Here is an 11,757-nt window from a genome sequence, read left to right on the forward strand (position 1 = left end):
TATTATTATTGATGAAAATATTTAACTAATTCACGATTTTATCAATGTATTCAATAAATTGTATTTATAATTCGATTACGATGAAAAGTATTTCTTGCAAACTATTAATTATTGGATAGTATAAAGTAATTTATAAGCTGTAAAAAAACGTATAAGAATTATTATAGGTATCATCATCATCGTCATATCAGCCGATGTACGTCCACTGCAGGACATAGGCCTTTTGTAGGGTCCAAACATCACGATCCTGAGCCACCTGCATATTATAATAGCTAATACCTGCGACTCGCTTGATGTCGTCAGTCCACCCAATGGGCGGTCGACCAACACTGCATTTTCTACAGCAGGGTCGCCTATCCAGCACCTTGGGACCGTAACGACCATCGGCTCTTCGAACTATGTGCCCCACCCTTTGTCACTTTAGCTTTGTGACACGTTGTGCTATGTCGGTGACTTTGGTTATTGATATCATAATTACACATTTTGTACATTATTTTATTTCTTATAAGTATCATTGTATTATTTTTATCGATTTTAATCGAATCAAAATCGTTAGGACAACCTTATTCTTTGTATGATGGTCACATTATTTTTATGTTTGACGTTTCTAATTGTCATTTCAGTCTCTGCTTTAAAAAAATAGACTTTAGAACACGATAGGTTGGGCCCATAGAGTAGGTACGAAATTACCTCGACTACGCCATTTTACATCACGTGGCAATGATGTTTTTTTCTGTTAGTCGTCTGACATGAATATTTCAACAAATAAATATAGTAAATATCAGTTTTTCGTTAAAATAACGTTAATACCTGCTATTACCACTACTAGACTAATGTTACTTTACGTAAAATAACGATTAAGGTGTCATTTGGTTGATAACACAATTTAAGTTGATTGCAAAATTGAAAATACGATGAAAAACGATGTAGTGATTGATTACTTGAATGGCACACCGAGTTACACAATAAAGTGGTCTAAAGGCTAGTATTTAAGTCGAGTCGATTTAAGGACGGTAAATCCAAAAATTGTTTGTACTCGACTAAAATACTAAAGTAGTGCGAACTAGGCATAACACTAGTTGGGTCATAGTTGGTGGTATCGTGTAGAGCCATCATTAATCTATGGTTGTTAAAATGATTTAAGTTATCTATAATTCCTGTATATTACAAAATATGATCTGTGGTTATGTACAGTAGGTTTGGGTTTGACGTTTGTGCACCTATATACCTATTTATAGTACATACATACAAAGACAAAGTAGGTACGTCAAGTCAAGTATTATTTTCATATTTTGTGATTGTGATTTGTGAAAGTTTAGGTTTGAAATTTAGATTTCTTTCGAAAACAAAATACTTCAACTATGTCGTGTCGTAACGCAAGTCATGCTGGGAGTTGGTACACGGAAAATGGTAAGCTTTTGTATTTTAAAGAATAAGTATCTAACTTTAAAGAGAACAAAGTGTTTGTTGCCATTTTTCTTTGTCTTTCAGTCAGGAATTTCATGCTTACAAATAGCTAATGATTTAGGCTAATTTCTTTTATAATGTCAAAAAGTCAAAAGGTCGATGACTTTGAGGTCAAGGCAAGAAATTATTTTCGACAATCTTTAATCTTTTGTTGTATCACAATCTATGTATCACATTTTAAACAAGTGATGTGTTTTTATTTAACACCTTTTTATTGATTTTCAAGGGTCTAAATTAGTTTGGTTTAATTTTATTTATTGTGAAAGTCTAATTTTATTAATTGTTCGGTTCAAGGAACTTTTTGATGCGTTCGGAAATAAATGACATTGCGTGACACAACATAATTTTTTTAACATTAGCAAAAATAACTTTGTGCAATTTTAGCATTTGTTATTTCCGTCAATAATTATTTGCAAGATATTATCTAAATGAAGTTTTCATATTTTACTGGAAGATTTAAACCTATATTATATATATTTATAAACATAAACTTGTTCATAATTTCTGAACGAAAACGGTCGCCATGACACCCGTTCAAACAAATGTCATTTTTGTCAACCGTTGAGAAAACTTTGTAAAATAATTTGTTTGTACGATTTTGTGTTTTATTACAACTAATAAACCAAAAGTGATGGATAAAAACAAAAATTTCGCCGTACCCAAACCTGTGCGCCCTACATCCAAGCGCGCTACAACAGTCACAAACGCTGTTCCTATGACGTCGAAAAAAGTTGTACCGAAAGAAACGTTTTCATCGCGAAAAAGCATTATTCCTGGCAAACCAAATATAAATTCACGAGCAAATACAACTCTTATTGCTGACGAGTCGATATGGAAACCTGAATCGTCTGCTGATGTCGACTGGGACGTTGAAAGGGCGTACGAAAACTTCCTGTGTCAATTGTTCGAAGAATGCCTTGTTGAAGACAAAATTCAAAAGGAGGAAACTCAAATGGAAGTGCAAATGTCACAGTTAGCGAACCGTCTCCAACAGAACGTTGATTTACTCGATAAAACCAATAGGCGTTTGAAGGACATTCGTTTTACTGTGGAGCAAAAAAAGTAAGTAGCATGTATGATTTCCTACAGTCATCATCACCTTTTAACGGCTTTGTGGGAGACGATATGGAGCTTAGACCCACTAAGCTGATGCAGGTTGCTGGGGTCATAATGATAATTTTTTTTTTAACAAAATTTGAACTGACTCCAAAAATGCATTTATTACTCTACTCTTTTATTTAGACTTTACAAAGGAAAAATAATATTGTACCCATGTCCTTTCTATTGATCGGATTGAAGGTGGTGCTATGCCAAATAGGCTCACAAAGTTCATATTGTTTTTTGGCACCGACTCTTGTCCTGCTCCTTTCTTGTTTTGCCAAAGAACATCTGCCGTATTATCTTTCAGGCAGGTGGTGATTGAACTACCACATCTCAGTGAGCAGTCTGTACAATACAGTACATTTTCTAAAATTGGAATAGTGGATTCAGACATTAACCCTACTGACGTGTTTTCAGATAGCATGGGTACTGTGTCAGTTGCCTTATGTAGTTCATAATACATACTATTATCGTGAATCGCACCAAACTTTCAAGAGTCAAACGAACTGTCACCGTACATGCTATCTGAAAAACACTATATACCACAAACTTTACCTTTATAATATTAGTATATACAGTTGAACCCGCTTAAGACGATCACGCTTAAAACATTTTCTCCCACAATACATTATTTTACACCAGTCCCTACAACTTGAGACATGTTTTCATACATTTCCTAATGCTTACATTGCATATGTGTACATTAGTCAGTTTATTTTTCACTATTCTCCACCCATATCCCATACGCTTTCCCGTCTAAGACACATTTTTAGTTCGATCCCTGTAAAATCATATTAAACGGGTTCTACTGTATATCATCTAATAGTGATTCTATATAACACATATGTATTGTATGTTTCAGCCTGTCAGATCTACTGAGTCAGGATTGTGCCAAATTCTACGATATAACAGAAAAATCAGGTTGTGAAGCAAAGATAGATAACCTATCAGCAGCAGTAGAATCGAGACTCGACTATTTAGAGAATACTAATGTGGATATTGGTTATAACGCAGAATCAGGTCATAAGCAACTCCTTGATGCGGTAAACGAAGCTACCGAGGGCTTGGAAAGGATCAAAAAGAACTGCAAACTAGACCCAACAAAGTTTACAGAATACAATAAGTTGCACAATAACTTGGAGAAGATGGAAAATGTCAAATTGGAATTGGAAAGCGCCAAACGAGAATTTGAAAAGAAGTTCCCTAAGTTCAGTGAGAGGTTACTGAATGCTGTGTCTGATACATTGGCTACTGTTGTGGATAATGATGAAGATAATTGATTGATTTGTATATTTATTATTAACCACCTTCAAAAAAAGGAGGAGGTTCCATATGTTCTTTTTTTTTATGTTTGTTACCGCATAACTTCGTAATTTCTTAACCAATTTAAAAAAATCTTTTATTGTTTGAAAGAGTTGCAGTTTGGTCCCATTTAATTTTGAAGTCGGTTCAATTTTGTTTGTTAAAAAGATTTTATAGTTATTTGTAACAGCTGACTCTCACCTGCATAATTTATGTTCCTATGTGAATATGGGGATAAAATATAGCCTATGACACTCACAAATAATGTAGCATTCTAATTTTCAAAACAGGCTTAGTTGTTCCAGTTTTAATTGATCCAGTTTTAGACCCCTTATAACACCACAAACTTTTCCTCTTTATAATATTAGTATAGATTTCTTGGTGTGATTTTTATTCAAAATCCAAAAATTTTGGTGGGTTACAAAAATGTTATTACAACAAGAAATATACATGACTATATCAGTAGGGTTCAGATAAATCGACAACATTTTTTTGAAGGAAAAGGACAGACATATTATGTACCAATAGCGGCAGCATTGAGAAAAAGAGCATTTTTGCTTCTAATGGTTGTCATTATGTCTTTTTCTTTACAAGATATGTTTTGATGCATCTTAGGAATGCTGGCTTTAACTCAGATCACATATAGATTGCTTATTGATGCATTTAGGATGGGTTTTAACAATTTTTCCCTTCTATGTTTGTACAAAACAAATAAAACATTATTTACAAAAATAGTATTACAGTGCTTTGGTAATTTGATCCGTAATGTTTAACAAAAATCAGATCTTCAATATCTTAATTCCAGCAGCTACAGTATTGAAAGAACTGATTCAGAGATGAATCTCTTAGCATTCCATGGATTCACTGTGCAGGTGCCGGGTCCATCGCGTGGTAGAGAGAAAAACACCAAGCAAAGTCCAGGACTGACCACTGGATGTAGGGTTAAGGAATTCCTTGACAATCGATCAACACTCCCCTTCTCTGCTCGTGTTATTCTCCTTACCTATCCAAATTTGGTAAGATCCTATTAGAGCAACTTTGGATACTCGTTCTAATATAGAACTAGCTGCACTTCTAGAAAGGCCAAGGTCTTTAAGCAAGTGATTGAGAGATTTTGCTGGTAATCCTCTCGCCCCTACTTCTATGGCGTACAGACGAACTACTTAGCCATTTTTAGTTAGTTTATTTGTTGGGTCAATAGGAAATTATGAAAAAAATATAACTGGGTCACCCAGGGATTTTTGGAAAACTATTCAAATAAGTTTTAGATAATTAGGTGGTGTATCTACCATTTCATTTCATTGCATTGCATTTCATCTATTAATTACGGAACACCCTGTGTATGCATTTTATGATATCTTCTACAGTACCTGTTGGCGGTTTTTAAAATCATTGAATTACTTATGTTGTGTTAAATATATGTTATATATGTAGTGTTTGCAGAGTTTAAATTAATGGTAATAAATAATTTATATCGGCTTCTTTATTTTATTTCTTTACTAGTAGACGCCCTGCGGTTTTACTCGTTTTGTTCCTGATCTCTTGGGAATACAGGGATAAAATATAGTCGTTATACAGGGTGTGGCGTAAATAATGGATAACCCTGTACCTGCCGAAGAGACTCCTAATGGGCTATAGGAATATAGATTTTTTTTTATTTATTGAAGTTTCGTTTTGAGAAAAATGGCTTAAGTCATGTTTTTATAAAAATGGGTACTTTCACTTACTAATTTTGCTACAGTAATCTCAAATTTTGGAATTTTCTTTTTCTGTTTTTTTTATAATATAGCTTAAGAGTTGTGCTACTGTTATTGATAAGGAATTTCTAATTCGTTACTCTAGTTTTGGCAAAAATTAACATGAAAGTTCAAAAAAGCCTTATTGATTATTCAGTTTGTTAATTTTGTACATCATATGGTTTAAAAAATCTCTATTAGAGCTGATTTGCCCATTATCTTAAAAACATGCTTGCTTAATGCAGATTCCGAAACGGTATAATACTTATTACATATCGCGATATTTACGAAAAAAATTGGCAATAGTCAAGAACATGTCCTTGTTTTATTTTTATTAAGTAAATTATTAAGCTATCACAAACAAATTATCTATTGCAATTTAAGTTGACTAGGTTTACCAGTGGGTGTGTGGGTTGTTTTAAAAAATAAATAAAAAACATAAAACGATTTTTTTTTATTGAAAAAGCTAAAACACAAAAGTTTACATTTTAAACTAAATGTTCAAAATGGCCGCCATTTGCGGCAATGCAGGCCCTGCAACGACGGATGAATGACCTTTTCAGGCGTCGTACAAAGCCAGATCTCTTTATTTCGTCAGCAGCTTGAAAAATCCGGACCTTTAATTGTTCCAGGGATGTTATCTCCGTCTTGTAGACCTTTTCTTTTAAACATCCCCAGTAAAAAAAGTCGAGAGGATTCAGATCAGGAGATCTTGGCGGCCACAAAAACCACTGCCAGATAACTACTGGTTACAAAATGATGGTTGCCCTGCTCACTACGCACGCATTGTCCGGGATCACCTGAATGATGAATACAATGAGAGATGGATTGGTCGTTTAGGACCCATTTTGTGGCCGCCAAGATCTCCTGATCTGAATCCTCTCGACTTTTTTTACTGGGGATGTTTAAAAGAAAAGGTCTACAAGACGGAGATAACATCCCTGGAACAATTAAAGGTCCGGATTTTTCAAGCTGCTGACGAAATAAAGAGATCTGGCTTTGTACGACGCCTGAAAAGGTCATTCAGCCGTCGTTGCAGGGCCTGCATTGCCGCAAATGGCGGCCATTTTGAACATTTAGTTTAAAATGTAAACTTTTGTGTTTTAGCTTTTTCAATAAAAAAAAATCGTTTTATGTTTTTTATTTATTTTTTAAAACAACCCACACACCCACTGGTAAACCTAGTCAACTTAAATTGCAATAGATAATTTGTTTGTGATAGCTTAATAATTTACTTAATAAAAATAAAACAAGGACATGTTCTTGACTATTGCCAATTTTTTTCGTAAATATCGCGATATGTAATAAGTATTATACCGTTTCGGAATCTGCATTAAGCAAGCATGTTTTTAAGATAATGGGCAAATCAGCTCTAATAGAGATTTTTTAAACCATATGATGTACAAAATTAACAAACTGAATAATCAATAAGGCTTTTTTGAACTTTCATGTTAATTTTTGCCAAAACTAGAGTAACGAATTAGAAATTCCTTATCAATAACAGTAGCACAACTCTTAAGCTATATTATAAAAAAAAACAGAAAAAGAAAATTCCAAAATTTGAGATTACTGTAGCAAAATTAGTAAGTGAAAGTACCCATTTTTATAAAAACATGACTTAAGCCATTTTTCTCAAAACGAAACTTCAATAAATAAAAAAAAATCTATATTCGAATAGCCCATTTGGAGGCTCTTCGGCAGGTACAGGGTTATCCATTATTTACGCCACACCCTGTATACATATAGTACATATAGTCGTCATTGTACAAATAATCTAGCTTTCTAGTGATAAAAGAATTTTCAAAATCAGTTAATTAGGTTCAGAGATTTATTATTTTTTTTTTTATTCTTTGCAAGTTAGCCCTTGACTACAATCTCACCTGATGGTAAATGATTATGCAATCTAAGATGGAATATAATAACTTAGGCGTGGTATGAAAATCCATACCCCTTTCGGTTTCTACAGGACATCGTACCGGAACGCTAAATCGCTTGGCGGTACGTCTTTGTCGGTAGGGTGGTAACTAGCCACGGCTGTTCCCACCAGCCAGACCTGGACCAATTAAGTAAACATCAGTCGGTCCAGCCGGTGATCGAACCCAGGACCTCCGTCTTGTAAATCCATACCACTGCGCCACGGAGGCCGTCAAAAACTGCAGCAGCAGACGCCCTGCGGTTTTACTTACGTAGTTCTTGTTCCCATGAGAATATGGGTATAAGTATAACATATGGCCTATGACACTCACAAATAATGTTGCTTTCTAGTGGTAAAAGAATTTTCAAAATCAGTTGAGTAGGTCCAGATATTAACCCTTACAAATACCGCATACTTTACCTTTATAATATTTTATCCCATATTTACGTAAAAGCAAATAGGCCTGTTAGCTCATAATGTGTTTTTGTTCGAGACTCTTAGGATTTAGAAAGTTTAGTATGAGTAAGCATGGTGCTCTGAAACCATAACTTAACCATTGGACCAGCAAGGCAGTTTTGTTTTTAATACTTAAGCAAATACTGGTTTTTTTTCTAGGTTCAGAACTGTCCCGGCAACTGGACCTTTGGTTATCCAAAGCCGATCTCACCCATGGACCAGCCAGAGCTATAATTGCTCCGTAAGTATCATGTAACCCTCGCCTCTTTAGTTTTTAACCCTCCCGACATAGATGTAATGAAAGTCCAGAACTAAAAGTGACGCGCCTTTACAATGCCAGTTTGTTATAGGCCAATCAATATTTGGGTCATCTCCTCCCAAATGAAACATAAATGCTTACTCGTAACTTTAATTTTAAACTTGTTAACTAAGCATAATTGAAATAAATGAATTTTGATTTGATGATCTGAAATCTGTGTGGGGTCTTGATCATCATTATCAACCCATATTCGGCTCACTGCTGAGCTCTAGTCTCCTCAGAATGACAGGGGTCAGGCCAATAGTCCACCACGCTGGCCCAATGCGGATTGGCAGACTTCACACACGCAGAGAGTTAAGAAAATTCTCTGGTATGCAGGTTTTCTCACGATGTTTTTCCTTCACTGTTTGAGACACGTGATATTTAATTTCTTAAAATGCACACAATTGAAAAGTTGGAGGTGCATGCCCCGGACCGGATTCGTACCGACACCCTCCGGAATCGGAGGCAGAGGTCATATCCACTGGGCTATCACGGGCCTTGATGCTTAGCCTTATTGCCCGGGTAAGAAGCGGGGGACCTATCTCCCCTTCATGATTTTTTAGCCTCTTTTGACTTATAGTAGAGGAGCCGAAGAGGGGATGTTTGCAGTTACTCGAGCGCGGCAGATAAACATAAGGGACTATACCTTACACTTTGTCGAGTACCTCCACCGAGTATGAGCCCTTAATATTGGTGGGTACGTTTAGGGCAACCAAAAAAAAAACTAACTTCATAAATACTCAACCAGCACGTCAGATTAAGATAAGGTAGGTGAGTTGATAGCTAAAAATTGCACATTTCGAAAATCTGACGATTTGAGCGTAACGTAATGGAATGGGAGGGTTTCAAAGTTACAAAATTAAACCCTTATATTTTAGTGCTCGAGGTACGAGTGCGAATAATTTTTTACTTATTTTTAAGGAAATAATCTCCTAATTAATCGCTAAAATTTTCTTACAATTTCAGTAAGCCAAAGTAATAAAAATTGTTTTTAAAGTCTGTAGTTTTTTTTTCCACCGCTAAAAGCGGAAAAAGTAAATAACCATTTATTCTTCCTATAATTTAATCTACCAAATGTAATCGGTCTCAATGACGCTCGAGTAACTGCAAATTTAGCATCCCGGGCTCCCCTACTATTAAGCCTTGAGGCCCATGGGTCCTCTTGGGTGTCAGTCCAGATGCTCTGCGTGAACTGGGACATCATCGCTGTCCTGTGCTGGGGCGGCGTTATTTTTTTGAACAACAGATGGCGTTTGAATCGTTAAAGTATTAGTATTTAATTATTTGTATTATATATTTAACTAGCGGACGCCCGCGACTTCGTCCGCGTGGAATTTAGTTTTTCACAAATCCCTCGGGAACTATGGATTTTTCCAGGATAAGAAGTAGCCTATGTGTTAATCCAGGCTATAATATATCTTAATACCAAAATTCAGCTAATTCGGTTCAGTTGTCGAGGTGTGAAAGAGTAACAAACATTCATATCATCAAAATCATCAGTTTTCGCAAATCTCGGGATACCATGGATTTTTTCGGGATAAAAAGTAGCCTATGTGTCAATCCAGAGTAAAAACTATTACCATTCCAAATTTCAGCCAAATCGCTTCAGTAGTAGCGGCGTTAAAGAGTAACAAACATCCAAACATCCATACAAACTTTCGCGTTTATAATATTAGTAGGATTATTCAAAATTCATTTATTTCAATTAGGCCCAGTTTATAAGCTTGACTACAAAAGTACCTACTTGACTTGACTATTTGTAAAGATTCTACCACTGGTTCGGAAGGCTGGTTCTGCTGAGAAAAAACCGGCAAGAAACTCAACAGTTGATTTTTATGAAATGAAAAAGTCATACAGTACTATAATTTACAATTGATATCAATTACAATTTCTTATAAGTATTTTTTTTATTTTTTTTTTATTCTTTACATGTTAGCCCTTGACTACAATCTCACCTGATGGTAAGTGATGATGCAGTCTAAGATGGAAGCGGGCTAACTTGTAAGGATGGAGGATGAAAATCCACACCCCTTTCGGTTTCTACACGGCATCGTACCGGAACGTTAAATCGCTTGGCGGTACGTCTCCCGAAGCCTCCCACCAGCCAGACCTGGAAATTAAGAAAATCTCAATCTGCCCGGCCGGAGATCGAACCCAGGACCTCCGTCTTGTAAATCCACCGCGCATACCACTGCGCCACGGAGGCCGTCAAAGTAATTTACTTTCTAAAAAAAGTAATTTTACTTTCTGTTTGAAGGAAGGTGATCTAATGGCCTCCAAGCACCTTTATCGTTAACGAAGTCATATTTTAATTTATAATGTATTGTCATATGTAGATATAATAATAATAAATAAATAATAAATAAATATACTTAAACAATACACATCACTATCTAGCCCCAAAGTAAGCATACAGAGTAGCTTGTATTATGGGTGCTAAGATAGTTGATATTATAATATTAATGTACAATTATATACTACATATAAATACTTATACAATGTATAAATACACACAGACACTGGAAAACACCCATGCTCATCACACAAATATTTTCCAGTTGTGGGAATCGAACCCACGGCCGTGGATGCAGAAAGCAGGGTCACTACCCACTGCGCCACGCGGCAGATATACGCCACATACTTACAGTTAAATCTCTCAATATTTATTCCTAAGCCTTGTGTTGCCTGGTAGAGATCCCTACTAAACTATAAGGCCTTTTGTATACTTATTACTTGTTTTGTATATTTCTGTTCTATGTGATAGATTCCATGATGTACATACAGGTGTAAAATAAATAAAAGTGACATTATGTTTGCAGACACGCTGGCTACTCGTACTGCGGCGCGTGCGCTGCATTCGCTTACAGACAAATCAGTCCTGTGGTCGTGTAAGTTTATACACACATAATAGTGTTTAAGTATAGGTGACAGCAAATAAGTTGAACCAAAATGGCGGCCATATACGCAGGTTTTTGGAGTTTCATCATCATATCAGCCGATGGAGTCCACTGCAGGACATAGGCCTTTTGTAGGCACTTCCAAACATCACAATACTGAGCCGCCTGCATCCAGCGAATGTCTGCGACTTGCTTGATGTCGTCAGTCCACCTGGTGGGGGGTCGACCAACACAGCGTTTACTAGTGCGGGGTCGCCATTCCAGCGCTTTGGGACTCCAACGTCCATCGGCTTTACGAACTATGTGCCCCGCCCATTGATACTTCAGCTTCGCAACTCGTCGAGCTATGTCGGCGACTTTGGTTCGTCTGCGGATCTCCTCATTTCTGATTCGATCACGCAGCGATACTCTTAACATAGCTCGTTCCATCGCCCGCTGTGTGACGAGCTTTCTTTGGAGTTTAATCCTTAAGAATCGATATGAAAAAAATATGGGCAGTAAAATTCGATGAACGAATCATTACGTTTTTTGTGCGCAACCTATTCTGCGCACCTTTCATCGTGCGCTGCCGCCAATACCCAC

At 36.2% G+C, this 11,757-nt stretch overlaps 2 protein-coding genes across 2 annotated transcripts in view; both read left to right on the forward strand.

The window, feature by feature from the left end:
• The first annotated feature begins 1,230 nt into the window (after positions 1-1,230).
• Positions 1,231-11,757, forward strand: part of LOC112049521 (protein MEMO1) — a 19,975-nt gene continuing 9,448 nt past the window's right edge. Inside the window, exons 1-3 of the mRNA XM_052890434.1 lie at positions 1,231-1,410; positions 8,137-8,218; positions 11,098-11,166. Of these exons, the coding sequence (XP_052746394.1) occupies positions 1,362-1,410; positions 8,137-8,218; positions 11,098-11,166 (200 nt within the window). The 5' untranslated portion in view covers positions 1,231-1,361. The remainder of the gene's footprint in view (positions 1,411-8,136; positions 8,219-11,097; positions 11,167-11,757) is intronic.
• Positions 1,518-5,349, forward strand: LOC112043255 (uncharacterized). Its single transcript, XM_024078580.2, has 2 exons — positions 1,518-2,529; positions 3,431-5,349. The coding sequence occupies exons 1-2, from the start codon at positions 2,099-2,101 to the stop codon at positions 3,846-3,848; spliced, it is 849 nt and encodes a 282-aa protein (XP_023934348.2). The 5' UTR covers positions 1,518-2,098; the 3' UTR covers positions 3,849-5,349.

This window comes from Bicyclus anynana, chromosome 27, assembly GCF_947172395.1.
Source record: "Bicyclus anynana chromosome 27, ilBicAnyn1.1, whole genome shotgun sequence".
NCBI classification, from domain to species: domain Eukaryota; kingdom Metazoa; phylum Arthropoda; class Insecta; order Lepidoptera; family Nymphalidae; genus Bicyclus; species Bicyclus anynana.